We start from the raw sequence: 25,960 nt of genomic DNA on the forward strand, positions 1-25,960 counted from the left end.
CCGGGAGGCGGAGCTTGCAGTGAGCCGAGATCACGCCACTGCACTCCAGCCTGGGCGACAGAGCTAGACTCCGTCTCCAAAAAAAAAAAAAAAAAAGAAACTGGAGAATCAACTAGGACATTTAAGAGAGGAAATGACTATGTTCAAGGTTAGGAACGAGTATTGAGAGCAGAGGTCAATGGTCTGACCCAGTGAGCCTGGGCTGATGGCCTACAGGCTACCGTTGGGTCTAATGAAAACATTATGGAAGAAAGTGAACAAGATATGGCCTGATAGAGGATGCTTAGGTTTCACTCTTTTTAGGGACCGATATTGGAGGTGGAGATGTAACAATTAGATTAAAAATGTGGAGGAGGCAGTGGGTGTGATAAAGACGAATACCATCATAGACTCAGAGATGAGGAGCAGTGCAGCAAAAAATGAGGAAAATAGATGAAAAGACAATCACAAGAAAGCAGAAGCCCTGAGCTTTGAAGACGGACTGTGACAGAAGTAGACAAAGTAATACAAAACAAAAAGATAGAAACTGATGAGCTAAGAAAAGACAAAATCAAAGTAGGGACAAAAAAGAATTTCAAGGTGCAAACAAATAGAGAACAACATGGTATGTGAGGAACTCAAATGATCAGAGTAAGGATAAGGATAACTGTGCAGGACTTAGAATGTAATAGATGGCGAGGATTCATTTATTCTACAAAATATAACAAAAAGAAACCATGGGATTCATAAATATAGAACTAGACTCTTCCTGTATTTCACATTTTCCTGTACTTCAGATCTGATTAAAGGAACTTATCAAAAACATTAATTTGACTTATGCTAAAATATGAAAAATGAATGTCTAAATGTAGGGCCACTCCTTTGCTTTGTGGTAAGAATACCATTCTATTTAATAGTTAGTTATGTGACATTTTATATAAATTTTGGCTTGCCCAGGACAGCTTTGGATTAGCCTATTATCCTTACAGAATGTTTAATTTTACTCTCAAAAATGTCCTGCTTGGTCATCCTAGTTATAAAGCAAACCTTAACAAAAGTGCTATTATGAATTCAATTTGCAAAAAAGCTAGAGTGAAAATTAGCATTGTTAAATAGAAAACTGTCATTTGTTCACAAAAGAAGAGATCACTAATATTTAAGAAAATATGGACTGCATATCACTCTTGTGAGAAAGGAAAAGAAGAACAGAAAGAAACTGCTACACAAAAGTAGAAAGACCTCTAACAGGGGACACAGTGCTTTTTCCTAGGACAGCAACAAGACGCTAGGAGGGTGAAGTAGTGCAACCAGGGAACCAAACAGCATCACTCTGGGATCCCACAGGGGTCTCCTATTAGGGCTGTGGGGAATGCAGGGGATGCACTTTGTAATGTCGGGGACTGAGGATTTCCTGGGCTTTAATTTAACCTGTAGCTCACTATGCTTCTCTTAAAAACACTTGTAAATTTAGAAATAACTCTTCTAAGAAACATCACATTGCAGATTAAACACAAACAAAACAGTATTTCTGGGGAAAAAAAATACCAGTATTAGGAGAAAAGGAAAAAAAGGGGAATAGTTTACTAACCAGAAGGCTAACTGTGCAGCCAATCTTTTTGCCATCTACCTCTCCCATTTTCATGCAGTCCCTAAAAATAAAAAGCAATAGTCAGAACTCAGAACTTCCTTCCTAGGGGCAAACACAATTTGTTCTTTTTGGGGGAAAAAAAGAAAGAAAGAAAGAAAAAAAAAAAAGAAGCCACTTTTAGAGACCAGAGGCAATTTGCATGCTCCAAGGACTGATAATCTAATCTCTGGGGAATCTGGGGAGTCAGAGACTCCTGAGCATCAGCTTCCATTAAGAATTGCATTGCCATGTCAAGATTATGCTCCCTCTCAATGGACATGGGCTCAGTAAGTTAGAGTGAAAGTGTGTTACTGTACGCTTTCTACAGTGGGATGAGAAGTGGTTGGTAAGCCTGGCCATTAACAACGAGAGTGAGGGTTTCATTCCTAAAATAAAACCAAACCACCATGTATTTAAGTGGGATGAACTACTTTAACAGTTTAGATAATATAAAAATAAAAAACATAGGTCTACGGAAGGTGACAGTGTAAGTTTCATCCCACCCACGTCCCCTTTTTAAGAGAATAGCAAGACTGTACAATTCTCCGTTACACTGTTTTCACCCGAAAATGGATTGGTTCTACTGGTTCTAGGGGTTAAGTTTAAATAACAAAATAAAGATTCTTTTTTTTTTTTTTTGAGAACTCTCAGAGACTCTGAGAATCCTCTCAATTCACCAAGACTTTGAAAGAACTATCAAAAAGCAAAACAAAGCAACAAAAAAGAAGCAAAAGCTCAAATTAACAGCTCTGAACCAGCTGGTTGGAAGTTCATTATCTTAGTGCACCAGGTTCCATGGTCTGATAATCAACTGAGTGATACACAAGATTGGAACTTTGTATTCTATTTGATTTTCTAACTGGAGTTTAGCATGAACTGGAGTTCACAAAAACATGCGACTTGGCTTACCTGTAATCTAACAACCTCTCCATTAGACGAGTTACAGTAGCAATTAATGAAACGCCACTTTCCCGCCATGTTTCCCGCTCAATTTTCTTTAGTAGACTGGAAAAGAAAGAACCCAGGGCATTTTCAACATTTATTTTTATCAGTCACCATGACAACCACTTTACTTTCATCAGTACCTTAAATGCCTTAGCAACCACTGCAACATCTCACAAGTAGCACAATTTGCAAACAATGTCTTACCTAGGATAGGGACCAAATAGTGGAATTCTAATCCAGGAAGCATTGACAAAGCAAATTGATTTTCAGATTATCCAAGTCATAAAATACAAACACATGCATATAATCATATTTTCAAAATATACAAGCATCTCACAGCTCAAAGACATTTTTTCCTAGCTTCTCTCTTACACTAACAGAGGCTTGCGTCTTACCACATCAAATAACACTGCAAAAAGCAAAAACAGGAGTGCCTCCAAGTTTACTTTTAAGCAAGATCTTGCTTTATTCACATAAAAATATTTTCCTACCTCTCAGTGGAATGCATCTTCATCCAAGCAATTTTACTGCAATGCAACTGCTACAGGAAAATCCTTGTACAGACGGTATGACGTTTTGCGTTTTTTCCTTTCACTTAACATTTGCCCACTCAATACATATTGTACTATCTGTGCACTCACTCAACAGTTTCATTCATTATGTCACTGATCACAGAGGATTTTCTGTGTGGTTGTTAGAGCAGACTGATGACAAGTATCGAACCACATCTCTCCTCCTACATTTTCCCTAATCCTAAGCACCTTGGAGCAGAGGTACTATGTAAACACAAAATAATAACAATCATGATAATTAGAATCTGTGTTCCTTTCACTCCCACCTCTCAGCAAATTAACACAGTACTTGGCAAAGGCTTTATGATTGAACTTTCCCCAAAAGATAAAAGTAAGAACATAAGCATGGCAATATGTGGATACTTCCCTACCCCTCGAAATTTAATGATCGTCATTTCTGTCTAGAATCTTACTTGTCTTTCATCTTAATTTCAGGAATAAGAGAGAAAACATTTCTTACAAGCACAATCTAAGCATATCATATATGTACTTAGTTCAAAAATAAACATTCAAGAAGAAAGCTGTTTTGTCAAAGCTCTCTCTTGTCTGTGGCTATGTTCTCTCCCAAGTTTTCTCTCTATCATCCCCCATCTCTTTCTCTTGCTACTGGCATTCTAGTGCCCGGCCTTCTGTCTCATCTCCTCCTCTGTTTCCTATGCATCCCTCATCCTGTTTTTCTGGTTAATTCTAAACTGTTTCTTAGGTTAAGGGTGGAGACTGCATATGGAAGGCATGGAATCTGCCCTGACCAGTCCTGCAGGGGAAGGTCCCCTAGTTTGTTTAAAATGTGTTTTCTTTTAAAAACTCTGAGCAGCACCTGTTTCAGGCTTAAACTGCAAATTGTATTGAACTCAAATGAAAATCTGCCTGCCAAAAAGCAACGCGGAATGATGTAGAAATTTCCCCGTGACAGCCTACACCTCATACTTTAGAGGCTGAAAAACAAAGAACTCAAGTTAGGTAATAATTCTAAAAATACATGGAGACTTCTTTTATGGGCATAAGTTTCATTAATTTGCACAGACTTCTGATGCAGTAAGAACTACACAATCATCTTGTGAGAAGAGGCAAAGTTATGCACAGCCTGTTTCCTTGACTAACTCAAGACCAAATGCTAGGACTGAGTCTAAAACCCAGATCATCTGTGTGCTCAGCCAGCCTTGTTCCCTCTCTAGGGAAGCTTGCCATTTCCGTTTACCTGATACAAACTGAGAAAGAGAGGCTATCAGCAAGAAGACAAGAGTCTTTCTAGGTAACCTGGGTGAGAGTGGCTATTTTCATTTGCTGTATGACAACGCCCATGTGCCCACATTGAGCATATAGGGAGCCCTAATAACAGTGAAAGGGGGTTTCTCATTGCTAATTGATAAGGCTGCTCTGTTCTGTGCAATAGAAATTCCTAACACTGGGAAGCAAGATAATGGCCCTGTAGGGATGACACTGCTCACCAGGTTTTCACTCTATGAAAGAAATTTGTGTGTGTGTCGGGGATTTGACCCTCAATCTCCTTCTCTTGGTATCATAACAGGGTTATGTAGAAGTCATCACTCTAATACATAACAACTGTGTCTGTACATGCTCTTTTTAATCCAAAGAGAAGAGTTAGAGATGTAAGGTACGGTGTCACATAGTGAATTCTCTGTCTCCAAATGGTAATTAAATGTGTGATCACTAAAAATCTTTGAAATAATGTGGAGTCTTACTGAATCGTTTAGAACTACATAGGAGAAGGCAGAGTGAAAGACTAAGAAAAACCTGAGATGAATGTTACTTCTTCTGGAAAGCCCCTTTGGAACCCCCAAGACTGTAGGTAGACCTACTGTGTGCTCCTACAGCACAGTCACTGCTGCATGCCCAGCCCTGGGAAGTGCCCAGTAAATAGAGTGGAATGAGCGAATCAAGTGGAGCCAGGGGAAGCAGAATTTAGTTGTGATACTCTCTTCTGGATAGTGCATGTCGGTGTCTATAATCTAGAATTTCAGTGTTATCAAAATGAATACATCTTTTTGAAACTTATTTCAAAAAGATGTAGTATGCATTAATGAAGATAATGTTTGGGCTTAGGGAAAGACGAGTTGAGTTTTTAGGAAGGAAGGTACTAGACAAATGTAAAGTTTTACTCCAAGCGGGCCACTTTGGCAAGCACTACAATTTAGAAAGCAGTGAACTACTTACAGCTTTTCAGCTTCAGAACAAATTTTAAGAAGTTTTAGACATGAATTACACAGAACAAATGAGAATTTGTACCATATAACGGCATGTGTTCTTAATTCACACAGTGTACAGTGACTCATGGTGATTATACTAATTCATTGTGATTTCTGTTGCCAAAAAAGTAATTTATTGTTTCCTGAAATAAAGTAATATTTGCACCTTCTTTCTTATGCTCAGGTAGTAATGACACTTAAGTATCACTTTAGATTTGATTTATTCCCAATATGCTGATCATAAAAGCATGAAAGGAAATTATTTATAGTAGCATTTCTAGTAATATCCTAAAAATCAACAAAAGTATAAAAATCTCTGTTGAATGAATCAGACACCTTAAAATAGTCCTAATTATAGAGGCTTAATATTTTAATTATTGGTTTGATTCTAATGTCGAGCTACATCTTCTATTTCAAAGTCATATTTATACACAAGCAATTGAAATTGCATACTATCAAGCCTTTATTAAAGTAGATAAGAGGCACTAAAGAACTATGTGCATATTTATTAATCTTGTGAATTTGTTATAAATAATTAATTACAAATCTCAAGAGATTCATTTCACTGAGTGCTTTCTCATTTTGGTTCTTTGTTCAAACTAAGGACTAGTAACTGAAATGAGAGCAGTTTTCAAAAGCAATTTATTATACTGCATGAGATTTTAATCAGAATTCTTGCTAAACTCCAAGCTGTCATAAAAGACTGAAGCTTTGTACACTAGAATGAATGAGGTCTTAGTGAATAATTATGAAAACTTCTGGTTTAATTACCATACCAGAAAAAAATGATATTGTTCACAATCCAGTACAAAGAATATATTTTATCACCCACCACCACCACAGGAAATCTCTATACCCTTCTTGGCTTTTCCTTTTAATGTAATTTTCTTAAAAGCTTCAAGATAATTTTTAATCAGGCATGCTAAAATCTATCTAACCTATTAGTCACTAATAATATTCCTCAAGCCTATATATTAATGTTTCTACTGTTGTAAATTCACGATCATAAGATGAATTACAAAGTTTTGGACCTGGCCATCAATACTAAAGCACTGATACTTAGTTTTGGGTGATACTTGGGCATAAATACAAACACAAATATATTTTGTTATAGAAAAATGTGTTACTGAATTATTTTGCACTTCTGAAAGAACTGCAAAAATTTTTCAAGCACAATAAGCAAAGTCTTCTTGCAAAAAGAAATACTTAGCACATATGTTAGATTTGAAAATGACTAAGATCCATAGGAAACTGTAGAGAAAGCAAGTGCCAGAAGTGAAATCCCAAAGCACTAAAACATTCTCACTGTATCTTCTGGCCATTTAAACACAACACATGAATACCTGGTACAAGCAATTCATCCTGTGGCTGTGAGCAGATTCTATGGGTAGGGCAACCTTAAAGTCTCTTTACAACATTCCATTATTTCTCTATCTTCCATACAAATCCAAAATACAGAATTTACTAAAAGCGATTTGCTTCTGAGACATTCTAATAAAATGCATTTAGGAAGCAATTAATGCTGAGTGAACAATCAGTATTAATGAATTAAATCAGGTGTTGAAGAACAAATGCAAGCTAGGTTAATTTTCCAAGAGCAAATCAGCATCAGTATCTTGCTTTGGAAAGAAGTGCACACAAACATTACAATCACTCCCCTTTTGCCCTCTCCCACTTATAACCCCACTTAAAATCATTATCTTGCAGCAATGGTTTCAAAATTATCAGGCATGAAAAGAGTGAGATTTGTTATGTAACATATGCAACCTGTCCTAATCAGAGATTAAAATAGGAAGACATGCCTAATCATCAACATAATAAGATCCATTCGCCAGAGTTAGGCAATTATCCTTTATTTCACACTCCACGAAGACAAAGCACTCCTGTGAGACCTAAGCTGTCTTTGCAGCTCTCAGCTACCGTGGTGCAGAGAGGCTCAGTACTGACACCAAATCCCCAGAATAGAATCAACTTGAGATAAACATATTACTCACATACTGTTGAAGAGCTCGCGGTATGTTTCGTCACCTTTGCCTTCTGACATCAGGCTATCCAGTTTGTCAATTAGCTTGGCTTCCACCTGAAACATACCCAAATATTATTCTCTTTCCTCCCCTTCACAAGTAGGATTTCTAGGCAAGTTAAAACATATTTATTTATGCCAAGGAAAAAGCCATGGTAAATTTTGTGAAAGTGACATTATCGGCCACGGCTAATAGCAGGCATCTCTGGAATTCTAAGGGACTAATCTAGATAGAGTTACTTGACTTCACATTCCCGGCTGGGTAGCGTTTATTGCTGCCAAAGACATCTATCTATTTGTTGATTCAAACACAAATGCTTGCAGCCCAGTTTAAATGTTTGAATTCTTTTTTAAGAGCTATAAAAACTGGCAAGTCCTGTTTCTTTTTTCTTTTTTTTTAAACATCACTATATATAAGGACATCAGGAAACTAACATATCCACATACATTAATTTAAATCTTTGATGTGTTTTAAATCTATTTTCTTTCTCAAAACAGTTTGAGGTTGCACTAGATCTTTGCTGAAGTTGAGAACTTGCCTTACCCACGTACAGATGGTAGATCCATAGCAATAGTCTAAGTCAGCAATAAGCAGCGAGAGAGAAAGGACATATTTCCTGAAAACTGTAGTCAAAACATTTATATTTTCCAGGATGTAAATCCTTTGGAACTTGAATATCAGGAATGGAAAAATATTCCTTCATCTATATCTGTCTGAGGTAGAAGAGACAGAAAATGAAAAACTTCTCTATGGCCAGAGAGAGTTAAAACATTTAGGGACTGGGAGGAATATTTGACTTTGTCAAAAGACTAAGTCCAATTATTACTCCTTTAAACCAAATTTCAATCAAGAGGTAAAGACAAGGGGGAAGGAAAGTGGAGTTTTCTTTCCTAAGTGCAATTTCTAAATAGTCTTTCATTCATTTATCAGCTTTCTTGTAAATAAATGTGTATACCAATACAGGCGAAACACCCATGCTTTTGGCAATAGGAGGGTTCCATGTCTGCAGTCAGATTGCTTGACCAGTTGACAACCATTCCTGAGATTTGAGGGAGGCATCTTCTGGAGAAGCATGAGGAAGTGCCAAACTCTGTGGGCACACAGGTTTGTGCCGTGAGTGTGTGAACAGATAGTAGGCCTACTATCTCCAAAATGAAGGACCTGGCAGGGCAAAAGCAGTGGATTCCTTAAGAGATCTGCTTTTGTAATGAGAATGCCTGTTTTCCCAAAATTGGAGCATAACTGTTGGAACCTATGTCAATGAGAAATGGTAAGCTCATTCCCTTGGAATTTCCTTTGTAAGAATTTCCACAGCTCTTTCCTCTAAATTCTCAATGCTTCAAGCAAAGAGCAATAAAACATACTGTGAATCAAATGCTCAAAGCTAAGCGATTCGCCAAATACAATGTGCAGACCACTGAGAGCTCAATGAGTTTAATCATTAACTCTCGATTCTTCTGCTCTGTGTGCTCTGTGTCCAACTGGGTGCAAATAAAGTCTCTGCAAGTTCTTAAATACAGATCTGGGAAATCACAAAATTTTTCAGCTGAAAAGGAATCAAATGGTTTTCAGGGCTTCACTGGAGGCTCAGGACAACACAGGATGTGAGAAGTATCCACGGCTGTGTGGCTTGGGAGTGGATAGGCCAGGCTGGAATCTAGGTCTGCTGGCCCAGCGTTCATTTCTCAACTCAGAGTTGAATCTGGAAGTTCACAGATGCTTCAGGAGAGCTGAAACTCTTCCAACTCTTCTCAGGAGCATTCTGCTTACCTGTTTAAAGTTGCCACTCCGCCTCTGCTCCCAGTCCATCATATCATGAAAAATTGGAATCATGACATTCCGAAGATCTGGCTGGGGTATCAAGGTCACTTCTAGGAAGGGGCCAATCAGGGCAGGGATAAAATGAAGCTTGTGCTCTCCTAGAGTGAGAAAAATATTTGAGTTTCAATATATTGAATCTTAATATGATTTCAGAAATTAATATCATAAAATTTGTTTAAAACTATTGCTACAAATATATTCAATTATAGTTGTCTCCTCAAGCAAGAAAATAATCCATGAGATACAATTACAAATTATATAAATAATCAGGAATTGGTTATGTACATTATTGTACAGGCATACATTAAATTTTTTTTTTTTTTTTTTTTTTGAGACCGAGTCTCACTCTGTCACCCAGGCTGGAGTGCAGTGGCCGATCTCAGCTCACTGCAAGCTCCGCCTCCCGGGTTTACGCCATTCTCCTGCCTCAGCCTCCGAGTCGCTGGGACTATAGGCGCCGCCACCTCGCCCAGCTAGTTTTTTGTATTTTTTAGTAGAGACAGGGTTTCACCGTGTTAGCCAGGATGGTCTCAATCTCCTGACTTCGTGATCCATGCGTCTCGGCCTCCCAAAGTGCTGAGATTACAGGCTTGAGCCACCGCGCCCGGCCATACATTAAAATTTTTATGTGATCATTTAAAATAAGGCTGAAGAAAGATAACATAGGTGAAGTTTTTCAATATAATTAAGTGAAAAAGCAAAAAGCAAGTGCAATACAGTATGTATAGGAATAATTTTAATAAAAAAATACACACACACACACACATATATATCTATCTTAGTCTAGAGTATTATATCCCTAATGTTAACCACAGAAGTTATCTCTGGATGGTAAGATTATGGGTGGTTTTTGTATATGTAAAAAGGTGGTTAGGTGGTTCTTATCTGTATGATATAATTCTTCTTGAGTGTTTTTTTTGAGATGGAGTCTTGCTCTGTCACCCAGGCTGGTGTGCAGTGACACAAACTCAGCTCACTGCTACCTCTGCCTCCCAGGTTGAAGCAAGTATCTGGTCTCAGCCTCCTGGGTAGCTAGGATTACAGGCACATGCCACCATGGATGGCTAATTTTTGTATTTTAGTACAGATGGGGTTTCACTATGTTGGCCAGGCTGGTCTCAAATTCCTGACCTCAGGTGATCCGCCCAGCTTGGCCTCCCAAAGTGCTAGGATTACAGGTGTGAGCCACCATGCCTGGCCTGTTTTTTAAAAAACAGAGATGGGGTCTTACAACATTGCCTTGAATTCCTAGGCTCAAGCCATCTACCCGCCTTGGCCTCCCAAAGTGCTGGGATTATCGGCAATGAGCCACCGGGTTGGGCCCCTTGTGTTTTTTCTTAACATAATAAATACACAACTTACATAAAAATCTAAATAGTGGTCCCCCCCAAAAGAATATACACATTTTATGAAAAGACTAAAATGTAACAATAATGAACCCACAATGCTGTTTTATCAAGTGCTAAAAGGTATGGTACTGATAATTCAGAGGAAAGGAAGGTGGGGAATGGTATGGACACAGGTGGTTTCATGTAGCAGGTGAAAGTTAAGTCTATTATGCTGGTGAGTGTTAAGTCTATTATGCTAATCATCTTTGTTAAATCTCATATTCTAGTTCTATAATATGACTACCGCATGCTATGAAAAATATGTTCAAGAGCTAACCTTCAGCATCATGGCTGAAAGCACATGCTAATAAGAGCATCCACTTAGAATTTACAAGTTGGGAGGCTGAGCAGAAAGATAGCTGACTTCATGAAGGAGGGTAATTTTCCAGTGACACTGCAGATTCACAGTGCATAGGTATACTATAAATGACTTTAGAGGGTTGTTGTTGTTGTTGTTGAGACGGAGTCTTGCTCTGTCACCCAGGCTGGTATGCAATGGCACAATCTCGGCTCACTGCAACCTCTGCCTCTGGGCTCAAGTGATTCTCCTGCCTCAGCCTGCTGAGTAGCTAGGGTTACAGGCATGCACCACCAAGCCCAGCTAATTTCACCATATTGCCCAGGCTGGTCTTGAACTTCTGACCTAGATGATCCACCCACCTCGGCCTCCCAAAGTGCTGGGTTTACAGGCGTGAGCCACTGCGCCTGGCTTAGATGGGTTTTTTAAGTAACGTGAATACGAAAGAATCTGGGGAGGAGCTAAAATGATGACTGAGATGAGAGCTGGGAAAACATGTGGATGTTTGTGAATTCACTGTTTTTGGGGATTGGAAGTGCCTTGGGAAACCTCCACTGTCTTTGGAAGGTGGGCCCCCATCTTTGCATAATCACCTTATTTTCAGTGCTATGGGACTTCAGCAAGAACATGACTAAGTCAATAGCAAGTTTTTCATATCTTGGCACATAAAGTAACACTGGCAATAGATGAACACATGAGGAAAGTGGGCACACAATGACTTCTGGACAATCACTGAAATTGTTGAAACATTTCAAAGCTAAACCCATGTATTATTTTTTCCTTTAGGATAAAATATCCAGCATCAAGAAGAGTTGTTTGATTATTTCTACCCTCAAGTATTCACTCTGTAATATATCCTCAGAGTATGAGCGTATCTATCATGATAAAACTTTCTTCCCTCTCTCGATGACACAGAAGGGTACCTGTTACTGCACATAGCTGAATATTTTAGATTTGAAGGGCCATGTTGCAATACTGCATATGCTACCAATGTGAGAGAAGAGAATTTAGAAAAACTTCCCTACAGTCTGTAAGCCAGAGGGGTCATGGTATCTTCTGTTCTACACATCAACTTTCCTCAACAAGGCATTATAGCAGTCAAAGAAATGATTTGAATTTTTAAGTACTGAAATTACTATAAACACAAAAAGAGACAAAGCAGTAGTGGTTACTTCTTTCTTGTACATGTTTTGATAAGAAACAAATTATTCATTTCATAGACAGTTTGGGAAGTTTGGGGAATGTCAAGATCATAAAAATGTACCTTATTCTATATTGTATGTGTTTACTATATTTCCATTTTATCAACTCATTCAGTCATTATTCATTGAGTGACTCAAGAAATAAGAATGTCTAGTGTATGTTAAACACTGTATTAGGAGAAATACTTGTAAATAGCTAAATCACAATGGGTATTTGGGCTATTGCTAAGCTACAAATCTAGTATCAAGAAAAAACAAAGGGTTGGGCACAGTAGTTCACGCCTGCAGTCCCAGAACTTTGGGAGGCCAAGGCAGGAGAACTGCTTGAGTCCAGGAGTTCAAGACCAGCCTGGGCAACATGGTGAAACCTCATCTGTACAAAAAATACAGAAAGTTAGCCAGACGTGGTGTGTCACGCTCAGAAGTTCAGTGTGGCAGGGGTCAGGGTTGGGTGAAGGAAGTGTTGGCAAAGAGGGTGGCTTGGTTTGTAAGCTAAGCTGAGTGGAAGAGGGAGTTGGGTAGTTCAGCTGCGGGTGGTGGTGGCCGATTAGAGCTTTATTTTGTATGAAAATAACTGGGAGAGTGTGGAAGATGGGCTGTAGCAGGGAGACAGTTGCTGGAGGGCCAAGTAGGTTATCCAAATAAATATGACAAAGATTGGTTCAAAAGCAGCAGCCACAGTAATACAGCAAAGGGGCAAGAGCATGAGTGAGAGTAAACACTGCTATTAAATGATATCAAATTTATAGAAGCAGAAGCCAACTTAAGATGGGAGGCAAGATCACGACTTCAGTTTGGGGCATGTTTGGGGTACTTCTAACACTGAATACTCTAGCAGCTGTCAAAGAGCCTGGTCTGGGGCTCAGGACAGAGGCCTGGGCTGGAGATGTACTATTTCAGAACTTTCAGTGATAAACAAGGTGAATGAAATCACATGGGGGAAACCTGTGGCAAAATATAAAAGGAACACTTTGGAACAGGACAGCCTGGGCACACATGTGCTGGGACAAGAGAGGAGCCAACTGAAGGGACATGGTGCGGGTTAGGGAAGGGGAAGTGGGAAAGAGGCAATGGGAAATGATAGAGAAGAGAAGGCTTTCAGAAGCAAAGAGGGGCAAGGTTGTCAAATGCAGTGACTCCTTAATAACATCTGGTACTTGTAAGCACTGCCTATGGCAGGCACTGCTCTGGGTGCTTTACATGTGTAATTTCATTTGCTCCCTACAACAACTCAAGTTGGTAGGAACTATCAACCTCCCACTTACAGAGAAGGCAGCTAAAATCCTGGGAAGTTAGGCAACTTGCCCAAAGTCACCCAGCTAGCTGGCTCTACAATGAATTCTTAATACTATCCTAGGGATGGGACTCACTACAGGCCTTTAGATGTGGCAGAAGAGTAATGCAAGTGAAAACCTGATTACAATGAATTACAAAGTAAAAAGAGAGAGAGACAAGGTGAGCTGGCAAGGATTGCCAATTTCTCCTCTTAAAGTTGTCTGAGAGTAAATGCAAGAAAGCCAATTAGGAACTTGAGGCGTGGAAATGAAGAGGGATTTTTTTCTCTTTCTGATGGGAGAGTGCAATCACATGTGTCATTTGTCCCACATTAATCCATCACTCCATGTGGTTGGGATGGGGTTGGGGAGTCCTCACTCTACTGCCCCAGCCTCAAGAGTAGGCATATAACCTGGGCCTTGCCAAAAAGCCAGCTTCAGCTGGGTTCAGTGGCACTCCTGGTAGTTATTCGGAGGCTAAGGCAGGAGGGTCATGGAAGCCCAGAATGAAGTACAGCTGAGAAATATAAGGACTTCTTTAAACAAACAAACAAAACCCAGCTTCATCCCTGGCCCCAGGGACTGGTTCATGATAGGCATATCACCCAGCAGGAACAATCTGTGGCTCTGTGCGACATTCTAAAAGGAACTTTGAAAAGAGGAAATAGGCTTGAAGCTGATGGAAGCCATTTTCCCATGGAGTGGAGAAAGCCTGAGAGTACACAGAGGTTAAAGTCCACACACAGAACAAAGGAGAGCTGGGAAACAGCCAGCTCTGATGTGTGTCCTCTTGAAAATGGTCATGCCTGAAGCCAGATCCACCTGTGGGCTTCCTAGCTCCCACAGACAATGTATTTCTTTAACATGAATTTGGTGTTTTGATCTTTGACTTTGTCACATGTAATCAGCGGAGTTCTGCTATACTAGTTAGAATGTAAGTACCAGTACCCTCTGTCAAAGGCCCTCTGAACAGGATCCTGCCTACCCTCTGCAGACCGATATGGTGATAAGGAGGAGATGGGAAGCTCTGTGCTAAGACCTTCATAAGCCTGAATTCCCTTGGAATTACAGAGACCACTGGTCTGAACAACCTTCTATCTTGAAGATACCTAGAGGGCTTTGCATCAACTTCCCAACCACAGTTTGTGATGCTGTCCCAAGGCTGTCTCAGATATCCGCCTCCACTAGGAACTGGATATCCTTGCCTTTGGCCTGTATGCTGAGTGCCCTAGGGGACCAAGGTCCTCATGATCTCCACTGGCAAGATGCTCACCCCCTCCTTTAGCTGCACCTTGGGGCATCTTGGATGTCCCCCATTCTTGGGAATGGGTGCTCCCCAGAGACCTTACACCATCAGAGAATGCCTCTCTATCACAGGAGACGGGCTGATTTTACCTTGGGTTGAGTGTCAGTGTGAGTTAAAGTGATCAAAGTACTTTGGGCATCTAGCCAGAAATACAGCTCCAAACACAACCCTCAGACCTGTGCCCATCTGAAAGTCCCTTTACATCACCAAAGTCATGTAGTTCTTTCCTCTCTCTCAAGGTTTCAACAAATGTAACTTAATTGTTTCTCACTAATGTATGACACATTGCTAGTTTTCTGCAGTACACTGAAGCTTTGCAACTTTTCCTTTTCATATTTTTCTACTGCTACTTCTGTGAACAGGAAAGTTCTTCCTTCAGCAGTTGGGAGTAAGATACCTTCTGTAGCCAAATGTTAGTCTCAATATTTTTCCATCAGCAAAAAGACGGCCATTTGGTTTCTACGTTCTTTTAAGGCACCTATAGTGTTTCCTATTAAAATGGTACTTACTTAGTAGGGGATTTTAAGTTCGTAAGTTAACTGGAACCATTTTTTTTAAAGGTAAGTGCTTTAGCATGGGCCACAATAGCAGGCAATCTAGCACATTTCCTCTGTTAAAGAAGCCTTGCCCAAAGGCAACACAGTCTCTCCAAGATCCATTTTTAGAAGGCCAGCCAGATCACAAATATAGGAAGTCAAAGGGGAATCACACAAGGTGGACAAGCCAAGGTTGCGTGGGTAAGCGTGGTTAGTCCCATCCATCACTTAGTTCATCCAGTTCCATGACTTGTAGGACCATGCCTTCAACCATGGGCGACAGATTTAACATGGTGCCAAGATCCAAAAACCAGAAAGGGAAAACAGTCGGAGAATTCTCCCTGTCTTCTACTCCACCCTGGGTCATATGGAAAGGAAGAAGACTAAAAAAATGCTTTTATTCTTACTTCTTTTTCTAAATGGGTAATAAATTATCTTCAGCTTACACCCCTCTGAAGTACACTCTAAAACACCAGAACTTCCTTAACCTCAGAACTTTAAAGAGAAAAGCAACTCATTTTCTTTTGCACAAGGACATGGCATTTTTACCAAACCTTTGCAACCCAGCTCTTTTAGCAATCTTATCAGGCAGGGCCAGGGAAAAAGTTCCCCCAAATTAAAAAAGCAACTTCCAGGGGAACCATCTAAAAATCCCCCTTATTTGGGGCCCCTTTAAGTTCCCTTCTCATTACAGAACCTTAGGCAAATAAAGGAAAACTTAGGCTGATTTTCCAAAGACCCTAATAGGTATACAGAAGTTTTCCAAAATTTAACTCAAGTATTTCACCTCACAAGGAAGGATGTTATATTGCTCCTAAACTGGAACCTAATGGTAGCTAAAAAGTAAGCAGCTCAATTTCAGAGGTGAGCAATATATTTCCCATAATATCACAAAAGGGAAGAAAACAAATAAGGAAAGCAAAAAAATTGTAGAAACACCATTCCCAATTGGGAGGGAAGCAGTTCCAGTAAACACTTCTGATTGAAATCCCAACAACTCAGGAAATAAATGAAAAAAAGAAAGTACTTTTTAATATGCATTTTAGAAGGCCTGTGCAAAACCAGGGCCAAACCTCTTAATTACTCTAAACTGTCTATAATAGACCACAAGACAGATAAGAATCCTGTAGCTGGCCAGGCGCGGTGGCTCAAGCCTGTAATCCCAGCACTTTGGGAGGCCGAGACGGGCAGATCACGAGGTCAGGAGATCAAGACCATCCTGGCTAACACGGTGAAACCCCGTCTCTACTAAAAAATACAAAAAACTAGCCGGGAGAGGTGGCGGGCGCCTGTAGTCCCAGCTACTCGGGAGGCTGAGGCAGGAGAATGGCGTAAACCCGGGAGGCGGAGCTTGCAGTGAGCCGAGATCCGGTCACTGCACTCCAGCCTGGGAGACAAAGCGAGACTCTGTCTCAGAAAAAAAAAAAAAGAATCCTGTAGCCTTTATGAAAAGGCTGAGAAAGGCACTAATAGAATACAACTCCTTAACCCCAATTCAGTCAAGGGATGGCTCGTTCTAAAAAAACAAGTTTATTACACAGGCAGCTCCCAATATTAAAAGGAAACTACAAAAGCAAGCTATGGGACCAAACAGCACCTCAGAAAGCCTCCTAACGGTGGCTACTTTGGTCTTTCATAATAGGGACCAGGAGGCCCAAAGGAAAAGGAAAAAGCTCAAGAGAAGGACAAAGGCTCTAGCAGCAGCTTTCCAGGCTTGCTAAGTCCAGGATCCCCGAAGTGTATCTGCTAGTTGCTATTAGTGTGGCAGGCCAGGGCATTTTTAAAAGGAATGCCCAGGCAGCAAGAAAAAACCATCTCAACCCTATCCAGCTCTGTGGTGGAGACCACTGGAGACAGAACTGCCCCCAGAGGTGGAGGTCACTGGGTTCAGGACCAGTCTCACAGATGGTCCAGCAGGACTGATGCGTCCTAGGGCTCAAGCCCTGGCTCCAGCGGCTCAAACTGCCATTATAGCACGAGAGCTCTGAGTAATTCTGATAATTAAAGCAAGGAAAGTAAACCTCCTTCTAAACATTAAAGCCAGTCTCTTTCTTTTCTCCTCTCTAAACCAGGCCTCCCCTCTTCTCATAGCAAGACCATAAGGGGTATCTCAGGAAAAACTCTAATCCAATATTTTTCTCAATCTTAGTTGCAGTTAGGAGGACCTATTACATACACATGCTTCCAAGCCATTGTCATAATAGTCAAAAAAGCCTCCAAGTTAACCCTAGGAAATAATTTAACTGTTTATACCCCACATAATGTGGCAGAATTACTGTCCTCTAGGGAAAACTCTTAGCTAACAGCCAGTAAAACAAGAAATACGTAAGGGAGGATAAGCAGTAGTCACTCTAAATAATGTCTCTCCCCAGGCACAGTGCTAAATTCACTAAGCTGATAGTTCTTACAAGAGCACTTGAATTAAGCAAAGGAAAGGTAGCTAACCATTTATACTAACTCCAAGTATGCTTTCCTAATTTTCCATGCTCATGTTGCCATTTGAAAGGAAAGATATCCTCTTACCACTAATGACTCTCCTATAAAATATCACCAGAAAATCATTAGGTTATTATCCTCAGTTTTTCTTCCACAAGAAATAGCAAGAATGCATTGTAGGGGACATCAAAAAGAAACAAGTGAAGTAGCCAAAGGAAATAAATTGACTAATCAGGCAGCTAGGTCAAAGGCAAGGAAGCCTCAAGGCATCAACATGCTTCAAACCTCTTCTAATCTAGGAAGGCTCCATAAAAGAAATTAAACTTCAGTATTCCCTATAGAAATAAAATAGGCCACTTCTCAAGGGCATACTTTCCAGCCCTCAGATTTCTATGGTCAAATAATGGCAAACTCCATTTGTCAGTCTCCAGCCAATGGAAAGTTCTTAAAATCCTTCACCAATCTTTTCACTTGGGAAAGGATAAAACTTATTAATGTGCTCAGATATTGTTTTCAGGCAGAAAACCTCTAAATTGGTCAAGCATATAACTTCTCTATTACTTCCAACAAAAATTGACACAACTAGCAGAAGCCTAACCCCAGAAAATAGAGCCATCTTTATTCAACCCAAGACATTTAGTATTAGCAAAAACTCTCATCTCTCTCTCCTTCCATAAGCCAAGCTGGAAAGGGCCCTATGCTGTTCTTCTCTCAATCCCTTCGGCAATAAGTTACAGAAATCAACTTCTGGATACATCACACTCAAGTCAAAGCCTAAAAAGCTAAGGGAGCAACCCCTGACAGCCCAGAGGAATGTCCTAAACATCAGTGTGAAGAAATAGAAAATCTTAAGCTAAAACTCATAAAAAAACAAGCAACTAAGTAAGGGCTATTCATCTTAATCCCACTCCTACCTAACCTTTCCTCTCAAAGTTCACCACCAAATATTAAAACTTCTTTTTAACTCATATTTGCAAGCAAATTTTAATTATACATGGGATTGCATTTGTAACTTTATAAATCCACGAAGGAGATTATATCTTGGCAAGTAAAGAAATAATTTTAAATGGAAATTATTTACTATGCCACTCTTATGGGAACTGTTATCGTCCTGCTACTATTTGCACTAAAACTATACACTGTGTCACCCACAATGTGGAATTTTGGTTGAAAAATTCTAATTGCTGTAATATTTTGCCTGATTATCATCTTTATAACAGGATTAATAATTGCAGGAAAGATTTACTCAAGGTTGTTTTGCTTATAGCAAAAGTTATAGTTAGGGATAAAAAGTAAGTATACAAGTTTTACTGTCACTAAGTTTAATAGGGCTTTTTACTAAAGGTTGATAATACAATACACTTTAAGCTAGGTTTTTTAATAACCTTTAAGGTTATTAAAAAAAGATTTTATACAAGGAAAGATTTTTATGGTAAATACTTGTCCTAAAAAAAAACACAACTGGTTATTTGAAGGAAGGATGTTTAGAACAAGTCAGAAAGTTTAAGTATGTTGTAGAGTCTGTGGAAGTTATTAAAAATAAAGAAAAGAAATTGTCAAATTAATGCTAAAATTATTTTAGCCACCCAATAACATATCTCTCCCAATCATATTGCAAGGTACAAAAATAGCCTAAGCCTAAAATTACTCTCTAATGGCAAGTCAAGGGGGAAACACATGCTCTTCCTCAAGAAAAATGTTCCTTTTATATTAATGTTTCTGGTAATGTACAGCACATCTAGTAAAGGCAAAACGGTACTGCAATCCATTGATGTAACAAACAAGTGTCAAACTCTACTGTCAGTTATGGTCTATAGGACCCCCACTAATGGTGGTAATCTTAATGCTCATATTCTAACCCTGTATTTTAAATCTTCTTTGAAAATTAATCTTTTTTTGCCTAAAGGTAACTAAACTCCAGACAATGCTGCAAACAAAGCCAAACACAGACACGCTATTCTTCCAAAAACCCTTAAATCAACCTCAGGAGAAGGCCCAATTCCTGTTCCCCACATGACACCCCTTTTCAACAGGAAGTAGCCAGAAAGAATCGTCATCCAACATCCCCTAACAGCAGTTAGGTTTACTTCTCTTTAAAGGGGGAATAATACAGGAGTTATTAAGAAATAACTTTTAGGCAGATAGCAGGGGTAAAGGTTCTTGGTGAAAATTTTCCTGCAATAAAAAGCAACCGCCCGAAACTTTTCTTCTCTAACAGAAAAGGCGGCTAAAGAGCCAGGCTGGCAAACTCCAATATGCGAATACCAGCAATTAAAAACTAGGTCCATCTCACATGGCCAACATGGCGATTCCTGCTTTCTCCTTGTCACCACCTGTGCCAAGTGTCATGGCCACCTCCGGATAACACCACGTGTTCAGAACATCATGGCGACCCACATTTGCATATTAAAGGACTAAGGTGGGAGGGCCAGGTTTTTTGCGGGCTATGTGAATGACACACCTGGTCAAACCAATCCCCTGGGCCCATGCAAATCAAACATCGCCTCTTCCAGCCTCTGATATAACTGACCATTTTTCCGTTGCTCACGCAGTCTTTGTTTCAAGCCCCCCCCCACCTCTGTCTCTGTACAAGGGAGCTGTTTTCTTCTTTCTTGCCTATTAAACTTTTCGCTCCTTAAAACCACTCCACATGTGTGTGTGTCCTTTTATCTAAATCGGTGCAAGACCAAAAACCCTGGTGTTCTTCCATTCATCAGGGCCGTATCATCACTATCTCTAAATTACTTATTCATACCTATTATGTGTGAGGAAGAAATGTGGCTCATAACTCCTTTTGCATTCCTACCTTTATTTTTGACCTAGATATTCCTTTGTCTTTCCCAAAGGACTGCTTAGGTTTCATCAGAGCAGGAACACCTCAAAAGAAACTTTTTTATTAATCTAATTGTATATTTACTGCCCAATAGAATCCTTTTTTTTTTGAGACGGAGCCTCGCTCTTTTGCCCAGGCTGGAGTGTAGTGGCGCAATCTCAGCTCACTGCAAGCTCCGCCTCCTCGGTTCATGCCATTCTCCTGCCTCAGCTTCCTCAGTAGCTGGGACTACAGGCGCCCACCGCCACACCTGGCTAATTTTTTATTTTTTTATTTTTTTTATTTTTAGTAGAGATGGGGTTTCACCGTGTTAGCCAAGATGGTCTTGATCTCCTGACCTTGTGATCTGCCCGCCTTGGCCTCCCAAAGTGCTGGGATTACAGGCGTGAGCCACAGTGCCCAGCCAGAATAAATACTTTCAAGGCTGACAAACTCACTGAAATATAAATTCATAGCTCTCCCTATATTTTCCTCATTCTATCAACATATACAATTCCAGCCAGTAACTAGCAGCTAGCATTTGCAATTCCTTCCCTCAGTTATTTTTGTCAGGGTAGAAAACCCATGCAACCTGAACTCAATCACTCTTACTGTCATTTTAAAAAGCCTAAACCCACTAAACAGCTTATCAAGATGTTCTGGAAATTGAGTTGGGGGAAAGAAAAAAGGGGGAAGAAAATTTCTGTTAGGGCAAAGGCTCACAAATTCTGAGATTAACAGGTCTTGCATTTGTTCCACAACCCTGCTCCAGGAGATGGCTGCTGGGGCTCAAAGTCCAGTCACAGAGGCTGCGCCCCAGCAGAGCCCCAGCTATGCTCTCTCTGCTGCCTTGACTCTGTCTGATAAACCCTTGCACAGCTTTTGGGTGTGTGTGAAAAAAGGAGGATGGAAGAGAGAGGGAATACAAAATGAAACTGAATTTCCTGCCAGCCCAAATAGTTCTCCCATGCCTGAGTTGGAGATGAGATTCAGAGCTTCTATGTTACTATCTTGGTCTTTAGTCTTTCCGGCGCCTGGCATCCCTTGGCCTCTCTAATGAAGACCATATTAGCATGCACTTACTTGAGTACTTTTGAATCTCATTTAAAAAATCTCTTCCACTTATGATATTTTACAAATTTTCTTCTTTAAATTTTTTTAATATGAAAAATTTCAAATGCACACAAAATCACAGAAAATAGTAAAAAAAAAAAAATTAAAAAAAAAAAACTCCATACGTCCATCACCTAGCTTCAATAATTATCAAGACTCTTGTCCTTCCCATTTTACCTAATACCTCAACTATTTCTTTTTCTAGAGTACTTTAAAGCAGGCCTGAGACATTGTATCAGTCTACTTGTACACACATCAGTAAGCATCTTAAACAGATAGGACATTTTACAAATATAGAATCAGAATGCCTTTATCACACCTAACAAAAACAAATAATAATTCCTTGAATTAATTTAAAACCCAGCCTATATTACAATTTCCTCTGATGGTCTTAAAACATGTCATGTATAGCTGGTTTCTTTCAATAACAATTCAAACAAAGTCCATATACTACATTCTGTAGCCTGATTTTTCCATTGACAGTAAGAAGGTCAGAGAAGCCACACCTACATTTAAGTCACTGTGCAGGAATGCATGAGAATAGCTTATTTGCTGAAAACATACTTTGGGAACATGGAATCTGCAAACCTGAACAGGCTCTCCAACCACAGAAAATTTAATTCCTACAGAACCAGCAAAGCAATTTTGAGCTATGTACAGCAACAGCAAAATAAACTTCATTTAAATGACTTCTTTTTACACCATAGATTTAGTACACTTTCTCTATCTCTAATTGTCGGCCACATGGTCTTATTTTGAAGTATTTAGGGCACCTGCTACTTGGGCTGTTGGAGTTTTATATTTAAGTACACAGAACAGCCTGCTAGGGAAGTATTGATTTTTTTTTTCTACAGCAGTTACAAGATGCTGTGTTTGCAAATGTGGAACAAAGAGCTCACTTTATATTTAGTAAGAATGTTAGTTCATCTAAAAATAGAAAGAAAAACTTAACCTTGAAGAAAGATAAAAGCCAACGCTGGAACATAGTAGTAAAGACTAACCTTTTTCTCTATTCTTGCAAGTAGGGGTAGAGATGGGTAAAGTTTTGGGGGAAAATATATGCCTTCCTCCACCACGGCTCTTGATAGAACATTTTTTAGTCCTTTAACTTCGAAAATGAAAACGCTGAGGAATACCATATTTAAGAAAAGGTGTTTACTTAACACTAGTTGGCTTTGATGCTCCAAAAATACATTATTTTACCAAAACTGCAAATGAGATACTGCCTCATACCCACGAGGATGACTACTGTCAAGAAACCAGGAAATAACAAACGCTGGAGAGAAAATGGAGAAACTAGAATGTGTGTGCTCTGTTGGTGAGAATGTAAAATGTTACAGCAGCTGTGGAGAACAGTTCCTCAAAAAATTAACAATAGAATTACCACATGATGCAGCAATTCCACTTCTGGCTATATACCCAAAAGAACTGAAAGCCAGATCTCAGAGATATTTTATATGCCCATGTTCATAGCAGCACTATTCACAATAGACAAAAGGCAGAAGCAACCCAAATGTCCACTGACGAATGAATGAATAAAGCAAATGTGGTATATGCATACAATAGAATATTATTCGGCCTTAAAAAGGAAAATTTCGATACATTACAACATGAATGAATCTTGAGGACAATCTGTTAAGCAAAATAAGCCAGTTACAAAAAGATAAATTCTGTATGATTCCAATTATGTGAAGTACCTATAGTAGTTAAATTCATAGAGACAGGAAGTAGAATGTTAGTACCAGGGGCTGGGGAAACAGGGGAATGAGAAGTTACTGTTTATTGGGTATAGAGTTTCAGCTTTACAAGATGAAAAGAGTTCTAGAGATGGATGGTGGTGATGGTTGCATTGAAGTATGAATATACGTAATATCACTGAGCTGTGCCCTGTGTAGTTACAATGTACATTTATTTTTATTTATTTTTATTTTTTTTGAGTCCCCCATGCTGGAGTGCAATGGCGTGATCCTGGATCACTGCAACCTCTGCCTCCCAGATTCAAGCGATTCTCCTGCCTCAGCCTCCCGAGTAGCTAGGATTACAGGCATATGCTACCATACCCGGCTAATTTTTATATTTTTATATTTTTAGCAGAGATGGGGTTTTGCCATGTTTGCCAGGCTGGTCTCGAACTCCTGACCTCACGTGATCCACCCACCTCAGCCACCCAAAATGCCGGGATTACAGTGTGAGCCACTGCACCCGGCCAAGATGTTTTGTGTATTTTACCACAATTTAAAAATACTTTAAAACTAAACATTAATTATATGAGGAGGATGATGTGTTCAGTGCTCTGTAGTATGCACTGGAGACAGGCAGCATGACTTAAGGTTCCAGGCAAGAGCTCAAAGCCTTTCTGTCGCCAGGATCCACTGCTATCTCACAAGCAAAGAAGAGAAGCCCTGCTTTGTTGACCTGTGGAGGACTATTTGTTGCCTTTAGACAACAAAACCTTTTGATTTTATTTCTATGTTCCCAACCAGACCTCATAGAACTAGGGCTGAAGCACAAACTAACACAGCCATGGATTCATTCTGGTAGACGTAAAAATGGATGCTCATGGCTCTGCTTGCAAAAACTCCAAGACTGAGGGGACAGCAGAAGAGAAGTTAGAACTCGCCTCCTCCAGTTGTGTGAACTACAAATATACTAAAGGATCCAAATATTTACTTATTCAGAACAAAGGTTAAACTGTCTTTATGTAAATAATCATTATAAAAGCACATTTAATACTACAGATAAGTTGTTATATAATTTTAGAATTATAAAATATGTCAAGCACACACAACTAAATGTCTATTAGATGATTTATGGTTAAAAATAACACTGTAAACGTAAGCAGTTCTAGGTCTCACAGGGTTGAAAAATTGCTCACAGGTTGCTAAGGGATATAACGACCAGATTTCAAAATCCTACAGCTTTAAGTTTAAAAGCAGACAAGCCACTGAATTACATGTGTCTTTCCCCTTCCTGTCCTCAGTGGAATGGAAGAAAACAACGTTTCCAGCATATGAGAATTTCAACACTTCAGAGGTAAACATCAATGACCAAATCTGATTTAAAAGTATTATCCAGTAAAATGTGTATTTCTAAATTAGACCAACTAGATAGTTTCAAGTGGATAAAAGTACATTAAGAGACCTTGGGCATTTCCTCCTTTCATCTTATTTTCTAAAAGTTAGTACATTTTGTATCTATTAAAAATATTGAGGATCTTGACATATGAAATCATAAAAGCTTACTAGCTTTACTAAAACATGATGATGTTGTCTTTGTCAAGCTTTCTCATAGTTCCAACTAAACTGGACAAAATTTTAAAATATAAGATTTTAATAGGTGTGGACCATTTTTTCTTACGTCCTCCAAAATACTTGCATATATCCAGTGCTTCATAAACTTAGTCAAATTGAATTTATTGGACTGTTACATTAAAACATGGCAAGTTTATAATTACCTGAATAAATTCTCTTATAGCATTCAAATTCTCAACATGACATATTTATAAGTAAACCAAATGATAACTAATGTATTTTGATATTCCTAAGTAACAAGCTGATCTAAGGCCTATAAGGGGTATCAAAATATCACTCTGAATACTTATTCTTCTCCTCATTTTATAAAAATACATGCTGGAAGGGAGGCTTTAACATTTCTGAATATTTTCCAATTCTAGCTATTACACAACAGCAACAAACCTTAAAATTCACCTAATATTTGGGAAGTCTTTGAAAAGTCTAGACACAACTCTTGGGAAATAATGCAGTAACCAAGGAATGAAATGAAAATTTACACTGACCCTACGCTTGAACCATGTCATGCTGGGAATCTGTAAGTTGAGTATAAAGGAGGAGCCTTTTCTAAAAGAGTCTTAAGATTGTGCTAGAGCTAAGTCTTTAGGGCTGTAACAACAAAGAAAGAGGATAAACTAAAGCAGTGCTTTTCAGTTTTTAGCTAAGTACATAAGAATCACTTGGAGAACTTGCTAAAACAGACTGCTGTGCCCCAATTCTAGAGATTGTGTTTCAGTAGGTCTAAGGTGGAGTGAGAGATTTTGCATTTCTTACAAGCTTCCAAGGATGCTGATGCTACATTATAACAAAATACTGCATTATAGGGACTGATATGCTCCAGAAATTTTCCATATTCTCTAGATCTCTGAGAAAAACAGAGAAGTAATTTAACATAAAAACCAGAGAGGCAGAAATAGTTTCATTTTAGAAGAAAGACAAAATAGAGGATAAAAGTTTATGAAGTATACATATTTAGGGAGATTACATGTGATAGCTTTACTTAGCAGCCTAAGGGTCATGGGACTAAATGCATAGCTATTATGGTTTGGATACAGGTTTATGTGGAAATAACCATCGATGGCAATGCTGAGATGCATCTGGAACAGGAACTGGTCATGTTTCTTAACATT

General features: G+C 39.2%; 1 protein-coding gene across 1 annotated transcript in view; it reads right to left on the reverse strand.

Moving 5' to 3' along the window:
• DOCK4 (dedicator of cytokinesis 4) overlaps positions 1–25,960 on the reverse strand; it is a 477,639-nt gene that overhangs the window by 59,751 nt on the left and 391,928 nt on the right. The window contains exons 30-33 of the mRNA XM_011955954.1: positions 9,125–9,273; positions 7,325–7,410; positions 2,516–2,611; positions 1,568–1,628 (exon numbers count right to left, since the gene is read on the reverse strand). Coding sequence (XP_011811344.1) covers positions 1,568–1,628; positions 2,516–2,611; positions 7,325–7,410; positions 9,125–9,273 — 392 coding nt within the window. The remainder of the gene's footprint in view (positions 1–1,567; positions 1,629–2,515; positions 2,612–7,324; positions 7,411–9,124; positions 9,274–25,960) is intronic.

This window comes from Colobus angolensis, unplaced genomic scaffold (assembly GCF_000951035.1).
Source record: "Colobus angolensis palliatus isolate OR3802 unplaced genomic scaffold, Cang.pa_1.0 Scaffold403, whole genome shotgun sequence".
NCBI classification, from domain to species: Eukaryota; Metazoa; Chordata; class Mammalia; order Primates; family Cercopithecidae; genus Colobus; species Colobus angolensis.